The sequence below is a fragment of the Notamacropus eugenii genome, chromosome X (assembly GCF_028372415.1).
Source record: "Notamacropus eugenii isolate mMacEug1 chromosome X, mMacEug1.pri_v2, whole genome shotgun sequence".
NCBI lineage: Eukaryota > Metazoa > Chordata > Mammalia > Diprotodontia > Macropodidae > Notamacropus > Notamacropus eugenii.
In genome coordinates this window covers 95,638,753-95,661,056 of record NC_092879.1, presented here as the reverse complement: position 1 = coordinate 95,661,056, position 22,304 = coordinate 95,638,753, and the positions used below count along the sequence as shown (strand labels likewise).

Below are 22,304 nucleotides of genomic sequence, written 5' to 3'. Positions count from 1 at the left end.
GGGTCAAACCCTACCCTAGACATTTGCTGTGGTTATAAATAAATCACTTAACTTCTCTGAGCCTCAGTTTCCTCATCTGTAAAAATGTGGATCACAATAGCTGTAACACCAACCTCATAGGTTGGTTATGAGGATCGAATACATTAATGCAAAACTTAAAGCACAACAGAAGCTTCAGCTTTTCTTTCGAGAGAAGCACTATTATCCACAGAGTTCATATTCCTTCCTGATTATGAACCTCTGCATTATCCACAGAGTTCATATTCCTCCCTGATTATGAACCTCTGCTCAAGCTGTTGCCTCCTCCTTCCAAATCTATCAATTGTTCCAAATTTAGCATTCCCCATATGCCCCTTACGCTGCTCTCCCCCTTCCTTCTCTATGGGCTGTCCCCTAACATTTAGCAACATCTTTGTTTCATACTCCTTCATCTTGTTTCCCCAAGAAGACCAAGGTCCTAGAAGGCAGTGACTCCATCAACAACTAGCAGAGTCCGGCACACAGTAGGTACTCCAAAAAGCCAGCCTGAGTAATTGGTCTACATTTCAAATACAATAAAACATTACTGTCAAGACCTGAAAAATCCAAAATATGTAAAAACTTCTAAAACAGCCAGGTTGAAGTTGTCCTCTGCCAAGCAAACTCTTTTTTTGGGGGGAAAGGCACAAATCAGTAGTAAGTAGGACTGCAGGGGAAAAATGCTCAAGATATTTAAAAGAGCAAACTATTGTCAACTACCTAGAAAAGCAGCCCACAAAAATCCATTTACAAAAGCAATTTGGCTACATGCGTTAAAGAAGGCAGAATTATGATTTTTTGTGGATAAAATCATAGGTGAGGAGAGCTAACAGTACCAAAAGATTCTCAAACTAAAGTTTTCTCTCTAAAAAGGCTTCCAAAGCTCGGAAAGGCTTCATGTGCCAATCACTGTATCAAGGCTTGGGATTTCCTAAGTCATATGAAAATTCTGCCCTTCTCTTGGTGTCCTTGTTGCTCCAGTTAATACAACCCTCTAGATATAAAAATAAATAGGCAAACATTGGGTGAATTTGCATTATAAAAAAGTGTTGTTCAGATCCTTTCTATTAGGTTCAAAATAAATGTTCTCAAGGAAAAAGATTTGGTTCCTTTAGGAAATGCTTTTACTAAGATACTTCAAAGGTACAACTTGCAGCAGATAGATGTTTATAAAATGTAAAGTTGCATTCAATAAGTACTTTCCATGTTGGCTGCTGATGAGGAAGGAAGATGGATACTGGGGACAGGCCCATAGGATGAGCAGATTAGCGTTTTCCTGACCAGGAAAACAAATCAGATAGTGAGGAGTACAGGCCTGTCGTATTCCTTTGAGGTTTTGGTCCCTTGTAAGTAAGTAAGATGGCTTACCTGGTAAGAATCAGGGTAAGCCCAATGCCTTAACCAGAGAGTTAACCAGGGAGAAAAAGAAAGGTAAGGTTGTACTTGAGATGCATTGATTAGTCCCCCATTCATGAAGCCCAATCTTCCTTGGGACCTTGGGTACATTTGTGAGAGTGCGCCCCAGGGGAGTGAAGAGGGATGCTCTGTTATTACTTTTCTTACCCTGCTATTTCATTAAATGCCTTTGCTTTGAAAACTGTCCTCTGGATGACTAGGGAAAAATTGAATATGTGTGGGAGTTCACTAGCTATGTACAGTATTTACTAGAGGCATACTCACAGAGGGCCATGAATATGGGCTAGTCATTCTGAGGGTCCCACAGGCAAGGGCCATAGCCCAGATGCTATTACAGTTTTTTTCCAATTATAGGCATAAAGGGCTATTCATCAGGTGACTAGAAAATTCAGTTAAAAAAAGGAAAAGCAAAATAGTACAATGGAAAACACTGGATTTTAAGTCAGAGGTCCTGGGTTCAAAACCCACCTCTGTTATTTATGACTTGTGTAACCTCAGGCACATCATTAAATCTTCCAGGGCTTCAGATTTCTCATCTTTAAATGGTGGGGAGGATGTTGAACTAGACACCCAGATGAGGTGCTTTCCAGCTCATAACCTATGACCTTATGAATGAAGAGATCATTCACCTACCAAAGTTACCTACATTCCAGCAACTATTATGCTAATTATATAAAACCATTATACATTCAGGCTATTAAATATTACATGTCTAGTCTGAATTAATTTACATACTTTAAAATAATAAAAAGCTCTAAAATACTATGATGAGATAGATGCTAATGTTTAAAAATCTAAATCAGACATTTTAATAATTTGGCGTGGTCTGCCCACTCTATCCGGTATGAAATGGTGAGGTTTTTGTTTTGTAGATTCCGGTGTTATAGCAAAATGTAGGTTGACAAGTTAGACATGTAATCGGATTGACAGGTCACTTAAGTCCACATTAATGTAACATGAAAGGAAGTAAATCTGACCTGCACTATTTTATAGACCCAGTTTGTTTCAGTGTATTAATCTAAAACCAATCTTCCTTCCAGAAAAGTGTAAGCACCTGAGGAAAGGGTCTAGTGTTTGTATTTTTTTTGTGCCACTTTTGAGTTTTGGTTTGTTTTGTTGGGTGTTTTTGATAATCTTTTTTTAACTTTTTTTTTGAGTTCCAAATTCTCTCCCTCACTCCACCCCTCCCCCACTCATTGAGAATGAAAGAAATAGGATGCCTGTTATACATGTGAAGCTGTGCAAAATATACTTCCCCATCAGTCAAGCTGTACAAAAAAAGGCAAGAAAAATAAAGGAAGCTTAATAAAAAGGATATGGAGAAGGGAAAGAGTCCTACTACTGGGGACAGTCAGAAAGTGCTTCACTAGGGAGGTGGCTGACTTGAATTGCATTGCTGAAGAGCAACATCATTCTGATAAAAAAGGAATGCATCTCAAGGTTTTCACTGCACAACAGCAAGTGTGACAGTGATGGGAACCGGAGCATCTGGATAACAAAGAGGTCACAAGGTCAAAGAGTTAGAGCTACAAGTATTCCTCAGTGGCCACCTAGTCCAACCCTCTCATTTCAGAGATCAGGAAATGAAAGCTCAGATAAATGAGTGCTCAAATCACAGCATGCCAAGTAGCAGACCAAATCTGAACTCAGATGTCTGACTCCAAGTTTAACACTCTTCTTACGTGCACCACAATGCTAGCCAGCCTTCAAACTGCCTCAGAAAGACTGCTGTAATGTTATTTTACACACACACATACATACACACACACACACACACACACACCAGGAATCAGCCAGCAGATTGACTTGAACTCCTGATCATCACCAAGTAGCAAACATTACTAGCAAAAAAGATTTGCATGTTCAGTTGGTATCTTGTTTTCAATTACATCAAATAACTTCCTGATTACATTGTAGGAAAAAGGCCATCCCCTCTTTGAACACCTTCATACTTGAAGCTGAATCAGTTTGTTCTGATCACTTATTGCACTGCAGTAGAATCAGGCTCGATAGTCCTGGGAAAGACTGAGAGGCCACACCAAACCATATACAGTGGTTCCAGAAGAATCAGTTTCCTCATCTCATCTAGTACCATTTGATGGCAATTTCATTGCTTCCGACACTACTCTGAAAAAGTCTATCTAACACTTGCTCACAACAGTGGCAGACTCTATCTCTTGTTGAAAATTCCCCTTAGAAGAATAACTTTTATTAACACTTGCTTGCTTAGAGATGGGAAAGTCATAAAGCCCTAGTCGTTTAGCAGGATTTATTTTGGCCAGGCAGAAAGAAGCTTCCAGATAAATTTCATCAAGTTATAGAAACAAATTAACTCCAAAAGAGTTGCTGAGCAATGCTTCCACTTAGATCCAAATTCTCTCTTTAGAGGAGCAAAACTCACTGTTTGATGAAAAATAAGTTCAGATTAAGCCCAATAACCGATCCTGTGAAAAGTCTTCTCAATTCTCAGGAGACTGAAGAAGAAAAAGAATGTCTACCTTTTTCTTTTCTTTGACAGAAAGGTACTGGATAACTACAATACATTTTAACTATGAAAAAGTATCAGTTCTGAATAATGGTTCTGAATTAATTTAGCGTCAAGCCTGTGAATTACACGGTCTCTGACATGTGCTTACAGTGACATCTTGTGACTCATAAGGAACATTGCAAATCCCTCTGCTAACCAACAGATTTAAACACATTAAAACCTCACTAAGTGTGGACTCCATTCGCGGGAATTTGTGACAATATGATCCAAACTGAGCATGAACAAAGCTGAGCATAATCCTACAAAGTAAAAAAAAAAATGGGCCTTTAAAGGAAAAGAAGATTTTCAAACATTTTGGATGAAAAGACAAGAGCTGAGTAAGAACTTTGAAATGCTAACACACGAGTCAAGTGAAAACTAGAAAGGTTAATTTACTTGAGTAACTGGAAGGGGAATGCATGATATGGTAGTGTTAGGACTGGAAGAGGGAGGGAGAAGAGAAATAAGTGTCCCTGCAGGACCTCAACAGGTACTAAAGGAGATAAGTAAGATAGACAGAGGGCCAAGAGGTACACTGGTTCTCTTCTGAGCACTTTAAAGGGGGAAAAGAAGGAATCATCTTCTTGTCTCTCTCTCCTTTCTCTTTCTCTTCTGCCCACCAATACCCCCAAGTCTTCTCCAGCTTTAAAAAAAATTTTCATTTAACTTGACCATGCTCTTAAGTCTTCCTCCTAGTCATCTCCATATTTGTACAAACTCCTAGAAAAAAATCTATAGTCAGAACCTCGACTTCCTCTCCTCTTACTCCTCAAACCTTTGCAATCTAACTTCAACCTCAGCACTCACCAAAGCCAAAGGCTTTCTTTTTTCATCTTTGTATATCTTTACCTGAAGCACTACACACTGCTGACCACCTTCCCTTCCTTCTCTCTCTCTCTCTCTCTCTCTCTCTCTCTGTCTCTCTCTCTCTGTCTCTCTCTCTCTCTCTCTCTCTCTCTCTCTCTCTCTCTCTCTCTCTCTCTCTCTCTCTCTCTCTCTCTCTCTCTCCTCTCTCCCTCCCTCCCTCTCCACCCCTGCCCCCTCCCTTTCCTTCTCTCCTCTCTTTCTCTCTCTCCTTCCCTTCCCCCTCTCTCCCTCCTTCCTTGCCTGATACTCCCTGAAACAACATCATACTGGGAGACAGAGTCTACATAAAAATTCATTAAAGGGGGAAATACCTTTTAACAGAAGAGGCTGCCACAGATCTGCTAACTACCAACAGTGCCATCTACCATGAGGATCATCAGACCTGAAAAACTGGTGTGAATCCACAGATCACGCTGAAGATAACTCATCCAATCTTGGAACCAGAAAGTCCTGCCTCCTGTTGCGCATTGCACCCCATCAAGACCAACGAAAAGAGCTTTCAAATAAATCCTCTAGTCTGCCTCAGTGCCATCTGGGCCTTCTATTGCCTATAGCATTTATTTATATGGGTGTGTAAGTGCGTATGGACACACACACACAACAACAACCAAAGATACAAACTAAATTTTGTTTCCTTGATCCCGTGACTTAGAGACTCTGTTTCCTGGATCCCCAAGGCTGGTGATACCATCCACCTTCTATTGCTACTTCTCTACCCCTTGCCTTGAGGGGCTGACTGTATTTATGGATCAATTGGAGGCGAATATCACTGAATGACTGCTCTCCAGAGTTTTAAAGCAGAAAGGAGCCCTGTATCTTCCCTCTCCTCGCATAAGTACTCCACCTTTAAACTAGCCTTGATTTCAGTGTGAAGTCACATGCACACCCTCCTCCTATCATCCCACTGACCCTTAAACAGACAAAGCTGCCTTGCTCTGCTCCTATAAGTATGTGTCCTATAAGTTTTAGGGCATTTTAGAATTTTAACACTTTTAAAATGCTCCAAGCCTTTTAGAACACCCTGTATAATGGTAGGAAATTCTATTCAGAGCTCCTGTGGCTGATAATGGAGTCAAGTGATCTCTCCCTACCCTGGCTTAGAATAATAGATTCTCAACCTGACCTCTACCCAAAGTTTGTAAACTGTGGTTCTCTTATGACATGACTAATTTTCAAAATTACTTTGATTTCATTAGACTTTACTAAATACTACCTATTGTAGCATTTACTTCTGTCAATATGTTCTATTGTAAAGCAATTACATTTACAATAAAAATGACAAGATGAACAATAACTGTTACATAGCACATTTAAAAAAACTAGATACCTTGAAATATTCTTTTCTAATTTGTTTACTTCTCCTCCTTTCTTCATTTTGCCAGATTATAGGTTGAGTTTCAGGCCACTGCTGATCATCAACTGGATCCTTTTGATTTCCTAAAGGCTGTAATAAAATAATGTCTTTTACCTATGTAAATAAGTGCACAGTGAGAAGCCTAATAGCAATTGAAGTTCATCTTTACCTGCCACATGAAGGATGACAATGCAGAGTTTACTTCATCTGCCAAGACACTAAAAAATTAAACACATCTTAATTTGTTAAAAATGTCTGGAAATATCTTTAAGTGTACGTTTGGTAAATAAAAAAAATAAGCTTCATTATAAAGTCATTACTTTTATTACAGGAATTTTCTTTTGTTAAATAAATTCTTAGATAAATTTACTAAGACCTACTCTTTTAGCTCACTTGGTAAAATGTGTATTGCCATAAAACCACAAGAGTTCAAAATAAATGATGCTCTACAGAAACCACCCCACTGTGGGTGAGCATTTATAAAGCAAGAGCTATCTGCAGTGAGAGACAGAGAGGCAAAGCAGAGGAAGAGCCAGGAGGCAGAACTGTCCCCCTCCAGCTGAGTAGCTAAGCTAAGCAGTACCAGACAAGCCTCGGACAGCTCTTCCAAAAGATCAATTACACTGGAGCTGTTGACTTGAGGGAGTTCCCTACACTGATGAAATCACAGGACATTCTGACCAGCATCTTCATGCCAAGCACTACTCTAGGCACCTGGGGGATAGAGACAAAAGTTAAAATACTTCTCCACCCCAGGAGAAGAGGTAAAGATTCCCAATGCAAGACAAGAATTCAATTCACCTCTTGTTTATAGGATGCTGAAAGAGTTAAAAAGTGAAAAATTAAATCAGTCCATCTTTAAATTGTTCTACATATCAACCAATTTAGCTGACTGTTTGCTTTTCTATTGCATTTTGGAAGTGTTCTGGCTTTATTCAAGGCTGCATTTCCTAATCTTTCCACTCTGACACAATGTGTTGGTTAAAGGAAATTCTCCATAGAGGAAAAAAAAAACTTTTGGGTTGAGGGAAGAGGGCTGAAAAGGGTTCTTTTGGAGGGAGGGGTTCCAGGAGGGTATCACATGCATGCCAGAGAAGGCAAAGTTTAAAGGAAAGGATAGACTTTGAAAGAGTGTGGAAAAGAGAAAAGGGAAGAAAAATGTGGCTGCTGCTTAAGCAGCATTTTGAAAGAAAGGAGAGAAGGGATGTAATTGACTGTACTAAGTCTAAATGCTGCTATAAAATAAAAACCTGAGCCCAGTAGCGTAAGTTTGCTTCCGGGGCTTTAGGCCTTCAAGTGAAAAATTGGGAAAGGGAAGATCCTTCCCCTCCTTTTAAGAAAGAAAATGAAAATAATTTCAAGCACTTTGTAAAATGATATTTTAAGGGGAGTTTTATAGATCACTGATGTAGTTATATGTCCTTCGGCAAGTCATTTCATCTCTGTTTGCCTTATCTTCCTCATCTGTAAAATGAGGATCATAATAGCACCTACCTACCTCTCCTGGCTGGGGGAGGATCCAATGAGATCATATTTGTGCAGTACATATTAAGCATAGAGTTCAGCCTATATCGACACTATATAAACGCTAGTGATTATTACTGCTTATAATAGGAGGTTACTTAACAAAGAAGTCCCAGTTGTGTGAAAATGTCATGAAGCATGTACCTTGTCTGCATTAAGAACACACCTACCTCTTTGCTTTTGCAATATCAGTGTTTGTGACTTGCAACTGCCCATGGCTAGCTCCTATGGTGGCAACCATTCTTGGCTACCAAAGCAGGAGCAACGGAGAGTCACCGTGTATGGGGAAACATCTCCCTCACGTTCATGCCACAGAAAACTCGCTTCACTGAATGCGGCAGCTCTCTGATCTTATTTGGCAAACTCAGCACTGAGCATCAAAACCAAAAGTGAAGAGGCAGAAAGGCTAAGTTTGCAGTGACCAAAACCACATGCAAACAAATGGTGGCACCTGTGAGCTTGGCAAAAAATTGCATTATCTGCATTCTATGAATTCCAGGACTAATAAAATGAATTTTACTACCTAATAAATTATAATAACCATATAAATGTTCATCCCTACTCATCTACAATAGGGGTTCTTAATCTAGGGTCCAGGAACTTTGAAAAATATTTTAATAACTGTATTTCAATATAATTTATTTTTACGTATTTTATTTAATGCACATAAAATGATTATTCTAAAAAGGAGTCCAAAAGCTTCATCAGATTGTCAAAAGGGTCCAGGACACAAAAAAGGTGTTCTAGATACAAACTATCAAAGAACAGATAATAAAAAAGATCCATTTAATCTCACTGATGAACATAATTTTTAAAATTCTCAAAAAACACAAGCCTTGTTTTATTTGCTTCATTTCACCAACACGCAGCAAAAAAAAAAAAAAAAATCTTTCCTTCCTTTATTAAAAGTGAGGGATTTTAAAACTAGAAGTGACCTTGGAAGTGACCAAATTCAGCTGATATTGTGGAAAGAGCACTGGTTCTGGAGACAGAAGATTGTGATCTGGATGACCCAAGGGTTGGACTAGATCATTGAGGATCCAGCTCTGGATCAATGAGCCTATGAAGACCTAGACCTTTCTTTTACAGAGAAGAGAACTGAGAATGCAGAGGTTAAGTGACTTTTCTAACTTACAATAAACAAACAAAAAATTCTTTCATCCAGTATACACTGCTCTGATTACGTAGATAGGGTTATCACATGAATGAGTTAAAACGAGCAAATTTAAATGAATTTTGTTGTCCGTCTAAAACAACTCTTCGAAACTTCCAAAATCTGTTGGTTTGTTTCTTTGTGAAGATTTTTAGCAGGAACAGCGAGGGGACATCAGCCCTTTGTAAGTGATTCTTCCCGATCAGGCAGATTCTGGGCCCTGAAGGCCCTCAACAGTTGCACCCTTCTCCTTTGCTCCTCATCTCTCTCCTCTAAGCAGTTATGACTCTCCTTATTCCAGCCGCTCAGAACAATCAGTTACAACTCCCGGGGTTCAGGCCTAGGGCCAAAGCTTCAATGGCTGCCCAGATTCACAAGAAATGAGTGTGGTCCCCTAGTGTTCATCTGCATTCATACCTACTGAGACCATGTGCATAGACAAACGCATTCAGCAAAAATAACTGAAAAGGGCCTAGATAAGGTGGGTGTCAAAAGTTGGGAAGACTGAAGTTTCAGACACTATCTAGCTATGTGACCCTGGGAAAGTGATTTAGCTTCTCTTAGCCTCAGTTTCCTCAACTGTAAAACAGAAATAATAACACCAATTTTACATGGGTCTTTGAGAGGAACATATGAGGTAAAATATGTAAAATGCTTTGTGAATCTGCAAGTGATGTTGAAATCTTCCTATTCATCTCTATATGCAACTGACGCTGTCCAGCTGAAGCTGCCATTGATCTAGTCAAATGACACACAAGAAACCAGCAGGAGAACAAATGAAGTCTCCATATCTTTGTTGCGCTCAATCACAAAACATTTTTGTCAAGTCCGTGCCGTAGGTGCTTTTTCTTCTCAATCTGCTGCCAGACCAGTCTGGGAACCATGTAGGAGCAACCTTCTCCCTTAGAGCCAAACAAGAGTTCCCTACTTCCAGAGCTTGCCCTCGGGTGGCACCCCCTACCTGTGCCCTGGAGAGCTGCTGCAACCAAAAAGCCCACCTCTCTGAACAAGCTTCCCTGCATGCAGGCTTGCCCTTGAGCAACAGGCAAATAGAAAAAAACCAACCAGACTGACTGTGAACAAATAAGCACTGACATGGTGCTTACCTTTTTTCGAATTCCACACTTTGCTTAGGTCTGTTTCTTGGGTTTACTGAAGATGAATGACTAAGAAGCCTAGAAGCAAATCATAAAATCAATGTTTATTTATAATAATTAGAATACAAGTGCATCAATAACATCTTTAAGATACAACTGAGCCAAAAAGAAAACTGCTGGGAAACAAGCCTGAAAATACCATTTAGAAAAGCAGCTCCTAACGACAGCGGCAAGTTCAGCAGAGCAGAGCTCACCCTGTAACGAGCCCAGGGTGTCTCCTGGCCATGGCGCCCATGGACACGTACCCATTCCAGCTGACAAAGCCGATTTTCCAAGACAGAATCAAGACAGGAAATCGTGCTTTAGGTGCCAGCATGACTGATTTCGAATGCCTTTTAATATAAAGGAAAATCTAGCATATGCATTTGACAGCAGAAAGAGGCAATACACTGCCAAAAATGCTGACCGTGAACTAACAAGCCCTAGCATTTACGGTGGCTTTAGCACACTTAAGCTTAACTCTCAATGCAAATACATATAGTTCAACTTTTAAAGATAATAAAATAATAGTCAGGGAAGAGTCCAAAGAAGAAAATGATGATCCTGGAATCTTTCCCATCACTTTGATAACAGTTTTTAGCTTCCTAGCAGTTTCTACCTGGAGCTCATTTGCTGCATCCTCTGCTCCAAAGCCATTTTACCCTATCCCCTGCTTCAGTACCAATATGATTACTAAGCAGGAAGGATTTTGAGTGAAGAAATTTGACGGCTGACTCTCCAAGAGTTCAGAAAAGTAAAGTTCAAAAGGCAATGACAGAATGTCCTGCAGTTTTTAGACAGTCTGTAGGTGTCCATGACCTAAAAAGGGGGAAGGTGTGAGGGTGATCCTTACAGGGCGTAAAGCCACAGAAGGCTCTCAATGTGCCGGGAACTCATTCCCAACCTAGGTCATTTTAAAGTATAAGCCCCTCATGAACATTCCCAAGTTTTCACTGGGTGATATCAGAGTGATTTCATGAATGCCAAAACAACTGTGAATAAATTTCATTTATTTAAGCACTAATTTTAAGGATCTCTAAAATTCCTTAAAAAGAATTTCTATACGACACTAGTCCATTTATATAACAAACTATAAATGATAAGAAGCCCAATAATTAATCCATATGTTGGGCATTCCTTTGATGTAAACCCACGGAGGAAAGTCCTCTCAGTCAATTTAGAATGACAGAATTGTAGCACTATAAATGATCACTCAGTCCCCTTGTTTTACAGATAGGGAAACTGAGGCCAAGAATGAAGAAGTGACTTGTTCAAGGCCACATAGCTAGTTAGTGGTAGAACCAGCCCGAGACTAAACAACACAATCTCTTCTAACTCCTAGGTCAGAGCTCTTTCAACATGAAAATGGGAAAGTGGCTGCCTCCCTTCTCCCCCGTGTGAAAAAAAAATGGGTTTGCTTGCTTCTTCTGTCCCTTTTGCAATTTTGGAGGATAAGGATCAGGGAGTGAGAACATAGCTAAGTGTGAATGGGTAATTTTGTCCAATTACTAAGAGAATCAAAGTCATATTACCCATTACCATCTCCACACCTGGGACCCAGACATAGCCAGCAGGCGGTTATAGATGGGTAAAGAAGGTAAACTTTTGACCACACGGGCATAGCCCAGAGATAAACAAAAACATACAGATGTGTGTGTTATAGATTAGGTCTTAGCTATACCTCTATTCTCTTCTAAAAATGTAGAATTTAGAACTGACTTCATGCTGTTAGATGCAATCAGGCTACATGACATTTGGGGACAGTGAACTCTCTAAATTTCTCAGGAAAATCTAACTCGCTCCGTTCAGCATTCTAAGTTCCTTGATAATGTCATCTCTAGAAACTTGTGGCACTACACACTGATAAATCGCTCTGAGCTTATGCTGCTGCTCACTAAGAGATGTCACTAGCCCAGGGCTCCAGGCAAGAGTCAAATGCCAAAAGGTGTCCACAATCAGTTGCAAGAAAATGGGCCTGAAATACTTCACAAACTTGAGATACCTGGATGCGCGTCCTGCTGCTCTGGTCCTCTGGAAGAGTTTCTCACTGAATGACGTTCTATAACTTAAAGGTCTCCGTCTGTATTCACATTTCCCGCACATCAACCAAACCCAAAGATGGAAGAAATAAGGAGATGTTGATGGGAGAGGACAGGGAAGTCATTAGTACAGTAAGGAAAGAAGAGTGGAGAGGTTTCAAGAGCAGAAGAACTGAGTGATTAGTTATAGCAAGTCAGAAGTTAATTTGATGACCCTTGAGGTGAAATTTTCACAAGAGCTTCTCAAAATCATATAACCACCGTAACCCCAAACCAAAAACAACATTACTTTGGCAATTCAAATATGAGTAAAGTTCAATCACAGTGACTGATCTCTGGGATTCAGTTACAGGTCTTTTGTTCTTGAATTACTTTATACAATACTTAGTACCATGTCCTTTCCAAAACAAGTCAAAACTTTCATGTTATCTAAAAGCAAATAAAGAGATGGTAAAAAGCAAGAGACATGTAAAAGAATTACTGTGCTATTGAGTAAACTGGCATGATCGAAAATGCCCTGGAACAAGGCTGGCCAAGTGAAATGGTGTGTTGCACAGACCCAAATATATGAGAATCATCCTTTGAAAACAGGCAAATGAAAGCCAACAAGTCTACATCCTAGGAGCATCAAGTGAATTACGGTGACAGGAGGCATGCTTTAAAAACACACACACACACAAAGACAAGCAGCAGTTGCCACTCTCATTTCAGCTTTTGCTGATGACCCTCAGGTAGCACATCACTCTTCTGATAACAGTAAGTGTGAGGAAGGCTGGAGAACTTTCGACAAATTGGTTAAAATGTCTCCAACCTGAATGATTTCTTATAAAGGCTGAACTTAATCACCCAAATTATTCTCAAGGACAAGCTTTTTAAAATCAGTTTCAAATAAACACAAGGGTAATGGTTCAAATGAACTTCAATATGATTAAATGCAGATGTAATAAGAATTTAGAATATGCATAGAATTTTTTTAAGTGATTACATATATGGGATAAAACTAAGTATATTTTTAGAAGAAAACCATGCCTAGGTAGCCAATAAAACATGAATTCAATGCATGAAGAAAATTTAGAAACTATTTTATGCCACTTGAGTTAGCGATGGGCTGACTGGAAGAAAGTTGAAGTCTTCAGATTTTGATTACTTAAAATCTTTCCCTGCTAACTCTTTAATATTCAATTACAAAATCCTCACTTAATGGTTTATCTTATGAAAAATATTGATTTTCTGCCGGCATCTCCATGTCATCCAAGACCATTCTGGATGCCTTCAGGGAACAACTACCTACTGCATGCTCAGAAAATAAAAGAAAAATAATTTTAAAATATTTTGTTGTTATTGTTCAGTTGACTCTTCATGACCCCATTTGGGTTTTCTTAGCAAAGATACTGAAATGATTTGCTACTTCCTTCTCCAGCTCATTTTACATAAAAGGAAACTGAGGTAAACAGGGTTAAGTAACTTGCCCAGGGTCGCACAGGTAGTAAGTGTCTGAGACTGAATGTAAATTCATGAAAACCGAGTCTTCTGGACTCCAGGCCCACAGCTCTATCCACTACACCATCTAGCTGTCCAATTTTAAAAGGCACTCTGAACAAAACAGTTTCTGGAAGAAAATCATCCATGATATCTTCCTCAATTGATAGCAACATCTTTGGCGTTCTGTGCTCTTTGGGAATAGCCACATCGATATTCCCTTCAGTGGTAAATACAGACTACCTTCACTTTCACTCTAAACTAAGCAGGTGACATGTGGACAGTTAAATAAGCCTTCAAGTAAGCTACATGAAAAGTCAAGGTAGCTAATGCACTGCAGTCGTCAAAGACAACCTCTGGTGGGAAGAGTTATTTCTAATCAAGTGTGAAGATGAGAAAAACAAATGGGACAAACACAAAGAGATCTGAAAAGAAAACCATTACAGCTTTTACTGTTTGTTTGCAGCTTGGAAAGGCATTAAGATCCTTTCTGCTATAAAATAACTCTGGACCCATGCAGGCTAAACTGGGGGAGATGAGGGTAAAAAGAAATTTGAGAGGGTGAAGACAGAGAAGGTTGAGACCACATCAATGCCACTGCTCGTAAGAACCATGCTCAGTTTAAGCTTCTGCCATCACATCCACCTGACAGAAAGAAGCCAAGAGCATGAGCACCCACCAGAAACTTAAGCAGAGCCAAGGAAAGAAAAGATCTAAAGACAAAGCACCAGACTCCAGCTCAACACTGGCCACCAATGACAGTGTTTGGGCACTTTAACTCTTTTGGGGGGGACTGGGATTTCATTGGTATTGGTATAAAAAACAGCTTTGCAAAGCTGCCCAAAGTTGCAGATCAGTGACTTACTGGGGTCATACAGCCAGTGAGTCAGAGGCAGGACTTCCTAACCAAAAGGCCTCTTTCCACTCTACCACACTGCCTCTCTTAATGCCTATTTAACCTTCTAAATACAGAGTAAATGGTGAAAAATTAGTCAGACTCCTCACTTATCTCACTAGGTTGTTGGGTTTTTGCCTGTCAATGCCTTTAAATATTTTGAATCTTGTTAGATATGAGCATAATTAGCTTTCAACATTTAGTACCAGAGATCTGAAAATATCTTCCAATTAAGTGTTTTTATACCTGATAAGGAAATTTAATAGGAGTATCAAAAAAAAAAGAAAATAACCTTTCCAGTCATCTTGCAAACAGCCCAAGTCATTTCCTGTAAATAGCTGTTTGTCAAATAAAGGCTACTTTTCAATATGGAGGTCTATAAACTTTGACTTATTTTCCAATTAACTGAGCATGTGCTGAAGGTCTGCCACATGTAAGGCACTATGCTAGGTGCTGGTTTTGTATTAATTTCCAGAAAAAATAACTATAAAATTACCATGCACTCTCTATAATACCTAGAGTACAGAAAAGTCAGGTCATGTGGGGAGAATGAGATGAATGACCAACTAACAGCTATAGCGCTTGAAAAAGACTCACTTTTCTATTGTAAAGCTCAAATACTGAATGGGGATACCCAAAGCATCTCTCAGCACATTGAGCTTATCAGGGTTGCTTGGGAAATTCCCCCTCAAATATACTCTGACAGGGTAACTCAACCCTTGCCACTGGGCCTCCTTAGCCATCTCCAATTCTTACCCACCCTAATTCTTGAGTCCCTTGATGCTTTAAAAAAAAACAAGCAGACAAAAGTCTCTTGCCACTTACTGTGAGGTAAAACAGGAATCAAACTATTTGAAGCCCAGGGAAAAAAAATATATATAATCTACACATGTACATATATGGGTGTGTGTTATGCAAGATTGGGCTCACCTCCATCTTCATCTCTGAAATTAAGAAAAAAGCTAACAAGTGCCCAGTGCAGAGAGAGCCCAGTGGAGAGTAAGAACAGGAGTCAAGATGGAGAAACCAAGGCAGCCCAGAAAATGGAGACATGAAGGACACAAACATGGAGAAAGGGCACAAGCCAGCAATTACGCCACTGTTCTAAGGTTAGAATTTTAATAACAATCTTAATATTTTAGTCCAGGCCTTTTCATAACAGAAAACTAAAAGATATCTTGTATATTAGCACTGTCTATTCATCTGTAAATAAAGGATCCCAATGATGCCTGAAGTGTGTGTACCATTACTACCTGCCATGCTTATGGTTGGGCATTATCATAATAACATAAATACTGGAACGTTTCAGTCACACTGTTCCAAAAAGAGAACACATTCTGGACTGGACTTGTGATTTCACTGGTATAGGGAACTCTTAGGTAAGGAAACTCCCCTACTGATGCCCGTTGGCATTTCTGATACTTACAGTGTTAAAGACTCTTCTAAGAGAAGTTAAGTGATCGGCCCAGGTTAACACAGCTGGTATTTTCCAAAGGTCAAACCTGAAGCCAGGCTGTCCTGGCTTGTATGCTAGACCTTTGTCCACCATGCAACACTGCCTCTCACATGTTAACATAAACAACAACAACTAAAAACTCTGCTTTTAGTTACTGTGCTGCACTCCTATTAGGATACGAGAGCCCAGCAATCATGTTAAGTTCTCCATCTGCACCATTAAAAACCTTAAGATGTCAGTGATTTCCTGCCACTGCTTTTTATCACTACGTTGTCACTTGCAGCATGCAATTTCTCTGAATGAAGAGATGCTAAAACTAGCCTAACCTCAGCAAGGAAGGGGATTTCACTCCTTTTCCCCAGTAATCAGGGCAGATCCTCCCAGGCCTGTGGGATCCCTTGTGATCTAAGGCTGCCTACAATCATGAAATCAAGTGACGCTTTAGCCGGCCGCAGGGTCAGCCCCAAAGAGTTCTCACGTTCATTTTAGGATCGTTTAAAGGAACAATGCAACTATTTAAATATTTATTTCAAACATACACACAACTGTAAAATGTCCTCCAATATTCATACATGCATGCAAATAAGATCTTTATGTGTATGTGTATATATGTGTGTGTGTGTGTGTACATATACACAGTTGTGTGTATATGCTAATACATACACACACACACACAGTCGCAGAGGGTGTTCTAAGTGTTCATGCAGGTTTAAGCTTTAACTGTTTCCAAAGAATAAATGCTACAAATTTACAAAAAACAGTATTTGAAAAGTTAGTTATTTCAATGTTTGAAACATCGCTCACTTCCTTATTAGAATAGTCTTGGACAATATGCTGCTCTAGTTGGTTTTCAAACTTTAAACTTCCTCTACAGAGCCACCAATCTGAGAGAATGTTACAAAGGAACTGGCACAGATGCCACGCAGCGTGACAGCACGTTCCTGCTTCCTAAAACTTTTTCAAAGTTCACAAAACTATATAAGTATAAATGACATTTAAATTCTTAAACTTTCAAATGATCTTTTGGGTAAGTTTGTAGCATTTATACTTCTGAAATAAAGCTTCAAATTGCACTAAGACTTTGGGGACATCGCATACATGTACAAATACATACACACACATATATAAACACAGATATACACAATTTGTGTATATGTTTATAATGTATCACTTAGGGAAAAGAAGTCACCCAAGAAATCAGAAACATACCAAAGATTATCTTTTAAATTCCAGTTTTCCTCCAAGATACATTCACATTTTGAAGTTGTACTCAAACACACATAAGCAAGCATTTGCCTAAACATTCCTCATTATATTTGTTTACTGTCAGTCTACTACACTGTTAGTAATGTGTGTAATGACCATGTCCCCTTCCTACTTAAATCGGATCACTGCCGTCAATACCTGCTCTTCTGCTCCTGCTGCAATAACTGAGCAGCGATTTGCCTTAAATCTGTCACTTCCTTCAAACCACCATCCTCTTCCTCTGCAAGGAATTGTTCTTTCTGAATCCTGAAAGGGGAGACAAATGCTGTTATTCTCAAATGTACATGGAGGTCAAGCAGGCTCTCCCTTCCACCAGCTTTTAGAAACAAAGACCATTTTACTCCTTCACAGAATAAGAACACTTACATTCTAATGTCTGTGCTCCAGATATTCTAAGTCAGGTGAACTCTCAGAGAACCTCTATCTGAAAGGTCACCTGCTGCCTATTTAAAGACAGCACTGGCCAACAACTTGCAATCTATGGGGCTGTAGCTTCCACAAAAGTGTAACAAATGAATGGCCATAGGAATTGGACAGTCGTCATTCACACACATTTCCAAAGCCCTCCCTCCAACTCTGTGTAAAAAGCACTTAGAGTTTCCATATCAAGCAACTGAAATAGCCATAAAAATTCCATGACCAAAGAAAAACTTCATTCATCAATTACTTATTTCTGTTAGACAAGAAAAGAGGTGACCAAAAGAAAAACAGAAGGTTTCAAAATTAAAAGAAATACCAAGAATAAATTTCAAATAAGATTAGGAAAACTTTCAAGAAAGAGAGAATAAAATCAAAATGCCACTTATACTATTCACAAAAGACAAATACTCAGGCACAAAAGGATGACCCCTCCTTCCATCTTCAGCATCATAAGCACAGAAAAGTCCATTCAAGAAGGAGCAAGCAACACCCTAAAACTTTGAGAATGAAGGAAACTGCAGCCTGACAGCTAGCCAATGCCTCCTCCCTCCCTTGCAAGTCACCAATAGCTCCCTCGGGAGTTTAAGGATGAGCCATGCAATCCAACACAACTTTGCAAGGCAACGAACCAGGCAAGGTGAAAAAGTATCCCTCCTCTAAAGGAGTTTACAGGTCCTCTACTGAGGGAATATGACATAGATCAGGTAGATGATAGATAGATAGATAGATGGACAGATAGATGGATGGATGGATGGATGGATGGATGGATGGATGGATGGGTAGAGATGAGAGAGAGAAAGATATATATACATTCATACATACATAAAGAATAAAGAAATACAGGATACTCTGAGAAGGTAAAGAACACTAAGACCTTAAGAGGGTCTGGAAAGAGTATCTATAGGAGACAGCATCTGAGCTAAATCTTGAAACAAGCTAAGGATTCTATGAGCTGGAGGTGAGGAAAGGGCACACTTCAGGCCGGTGGAACAGCCTGTACAAAGACATGGAAATTGCATGCCTTCGTTGGAAAGGAAGGGGTAGGGAGTGGGAGAAAATTTTAGACTTATGGAAGTGATTGTTGAAAACTGAAAACAAATTAATTTTTAAAAAAAGACATGGAAACATGAAACGGAGTGTCAAATGCAGAGAACAGCAAGCAGATCCATTTGTATGAAATACCAAGTACAGGAAAAGGGACAAAGTGAAATTAGCCTACAAAAGTAGGATGAGGCCTGGCAGTTAAACACCAAGCTAAGTATTCATTGTTGATACAATAGGAGCTGATGAAAATTCTTAAGCCAGACTTACACATGGTTAGACCTGCACTTTAGGATCATCACTTTTGGCAACTGAGTGCTGCTAGATCAATTGTAGAAGGGGGTGATTGGAGACAGAAAGAAGGATGAGGAGGCTACTGCAACAGACCAAGCAGGAGGTGAGTAGGCCTGACCTGACCTCAGGTGACTGCTGTGTGAGTAGACAGAAGGCACAAAGGCAAAAGATGCTCCGAAGGTAAAAAAAAACAATTCACTGCATATGGGAAGTGACAAGGAGAGTAAAAAGTCAAGTATGACTGTAAGACCTGGTGCCAGGAAGGATGGTGATATCTTCAACTGAGAAGGGGAAGCGTGGGAGGAGAGAGAAATATGCCTTGTTTTTCAAAACTAATAACTGGTTTTTAATGGTACTTTCCTCCACAAATTTTCTGAGTACTGGAAATCAGTTAAAGCAACACCCAAACACAATGGTCATGAGCACTTCATTAAAGGGCACAAGGGACTTTCTGCACTTGGTCAGTGTGGCAGAGGGAATGCAGAGCCACCCTTAGAGTCAGGAAGACTTGGATTCAAGGTCTGCCTACACCAAAGATTGGCAGTGTCACCCTAGGCAAGTCATGTAAACTCTTGGTGTTCTGGGCAATTCTTTCATACTCAAAACTTCAGAGCAGCTGCCAATCTGTGACTGCTGAGAAGGTCCCTACTCTCCACTGAAATGGTAGGTCCAGAGCAAACCAAAATTAGCAGCTGCTTAGGAACATTAGCAAACCATACTGAACTGGTCTTTTTTTATCTTAAATTCAAAGAACAGGATCATAAATGGAAGCCAGAAGGGGCCACAGAGGGCTTTCTAATCCAACTGTCTCAATTTGTAGATAATGACAGCTGAGAGAGAAAACATGCAATTTAATTAAAAATGGCCAAAACAAAACAAAACAAAACAAAAAACCACCCACTGAAAGTGACGGAAAATCAGTGTGCTTTTAGCAGAAAGAATCCCGCACTAAGTCAGGAGACCTTAATTCTACCTAGTCTTGGCTTTAACACCATCACTTCCACCCTGAGGCTCAGTTTCCTTATTTGTAAAAGGAAGGGTTTGGACTACAAGATCTTTAGCATGCGTCCAAGTCTAACCAGTTCATTTTAACAGCTTGTGGGAGTCATTTAATTTCGCCTTTGTCTCAGTTTCTCCATTTGCAAAATGAGGATACTACCACCACCTGCTCCACTCCAGTGGTAGGACCATTGTGAAGATCAAAGAAGCTAACACAGTGAAGCATTATGACAAGTCAGCCATCTGTTGATAACTCAACACACACTTCTTAAATGCTTACTATCTGCCCAGCAATGTGCTAAGCCCAGGAATCGGAAGGAAAGGCAAACCAGACAGTGGCAGCTTGCTTCCCTTTTAAAGAATTCATTTAAATAATGGTTTTATTAGATTGTCATAAATAATAAAATATTTTATAACAAATACTGACATGGTATATGATTCATGCTAGTGCTAATAAGTAGTATTAATATATAGTAAATTCTTTATAATTAATAAATTATGAATAAATAATTTTATAATTTAATAACATATTGAAAATAATATATTATAATAATATTTAATATAATATGCCAATAATATATTATTGATATGGTATGTTAATATATTTGCATATATCATATTAATTTGATAGTATAGTTGATCATTACAGTCAATAATATATTTAATAAACTAATACATTATGAATAATTTGGTGATTATTCTAGTTAACATAATATAATGAACACAATGTTATTACTCAACATGAACGATCACTCTATTTGGGGATAATTAGTATGTAATTAATAATAAATACCGTTAATGATTAGTAGCTGCTATTCATTATTAAAATCATAAATGTATGATAAAATAAGGAACCACTCATAATTGATACTATTAATAATAACAGCTAGCATGCGTATAGCACTTTAAAGTTCACAAAGGGAAAGGCCTCCTGCAGAAGATGGCCTTTGAGCAGAGTCTTGAGAGTCTAAAAGGCCAAAGGGACGAGAAAGAGGATTCCAGGCATGGGGGACAGTCCTCACACAGAGCAGAGCCAAGGGATGGCAGTGTCACGGAGGCGAGAACATGAAGGTGAGTAAAGCATAAGAAGAAGAGCAGGATAGGTCCGCGAAACGCCAGACGGTGGACGGCAATCTGATCCCAAAGGGGAAAGGGAAGTCCTGGAGTTTCCCAAGTTCAGAGATGATTTCATGCAACCACACTTTCTGAAAGTCTTTTCTCAGCTAGAGCAGGGAGAGGCCAGGCCTCCAATTAGGAATGTAGCATCTAGTTCAGAGAAGAGGCAATGAGGGTGTGAACTGGGGCAATGGCTCATATGAATGGAGAGCAGACATGCTGTGGAGAAAGAAACAGGTGGTGTGGCAATTGACTGAATATGTGGGAATAAGTGAATGAGGAGTTGAGGAGGACATACATCACTTGCAAACCTGGGAGACTGGAATGACGGTGGTACCCATGCCAGAAATAGAGAAATTCAGAATGCAGTGGGTTTGAGAGGACAAGATAATGAGTTTTGTTTTGGACACGCTAGATCTGAAATACATAAACAACGATAACAGCAGCGTTTATGTGGTGCTTTAAGGATTGCAAAATGCTTTACAAATATTATCTCATTTTATCCTCCCAATAACCCTTGGAGGTAAGTGCTATTACCATCTTCATTTTACAGACAAAGAAACTGAGGCAGGCCAAAGTTTATTCACTTGCTCAGGGTCACATGCTGCTGTGTCTAAGGTAGGATTTGAACTCATGTCTTCCTGTCTCTAAGCCAAGCCACTGTGCCAAGAGCTGCCTTGGGACACTTTCAGGACATCCAAATAGGCAGTTAGTGACATGGGATTGGCAATCAGGAGATTGGGGATGAATATATTGATCTGAAAATAATCTGAATACAGATCATTGAACCCAATGGAGTTGAGATATAAGAGAGGAGAGAAAAGAGAATCCAGTTCAGAGCCTCAGAGGACACAGTGAGTGGCATGACAGAGATGAAAATCTAGCAAAGGAGGCTGAGAAAGAGCAGCCCGACAGGTAGGGGGAGAATCGGGAGAAAGCAGTCACAAAAACCCACAAAGGAGAACAGATACAGAAGGAGAAGGTGGTCAGTGGTGTATGAATGGAGAGCAGAGAAAGAAACAAGGTGATCTGGCAATTTACTGAATAGGGCCAAGAGAGCCAAAGAATGTGGAATGAGAACATTGGCCATTAAGAGATCACTGGTAACGTTAAAGAGAGCAAGATGGGGGTGGGCAAGAGCCCAATGGCAGGGGTTTGCAAAGAGAATAAGAGGAAGGAAACTGGAGACACCAAATACAGACAATTGCTATTGCTCCTCCACCATAAGGCTGACAAAGGAACCTCCATACAATACCAATAAATACTTGGTGAACGAGAATCAAACAGTGAGTGCAGCTCAGAGA

The 22,304-nt window shown here is 39.6% G+C and overlaps 1 protein-coding gene across 2 annotated transcripts in view; it reads right to left on the bottom strand.

Moving 5' to 3' along the window:
* LRCH2 (leucine rich repeats and calponin homology domain containing 2) overlaps positions 1–22,304 on the bottom strand; it is an 89,137-nt gene that overhangs the window by 8,017 nt on the left and 58,816 nt on the right. For both annotated transcript variants that reach the window (XM_072626780.1, XM_072626779.1), the window contains exons 11-14: positions 17,269–17,376; positions 9,966–10,034; positions 6,352–6,400; positions 6,156–6,272 (exon numbers count right to left, since the gene is read on the bottom strand). In XM_072626780.1, coding sequence (XP_072482881.1) covers positions 6,156–6,272; positions 6,352–6,400; positions 9,966–10,034; positions 17,269–17,376 — 343 coding nt within the window. The remainder of the gene's footprint in view (positions 1–6,155; positions 6,273–6,351; positions 6,401–9,965; positions 10,035–17,268; positions 17,377–22,304) is intronic.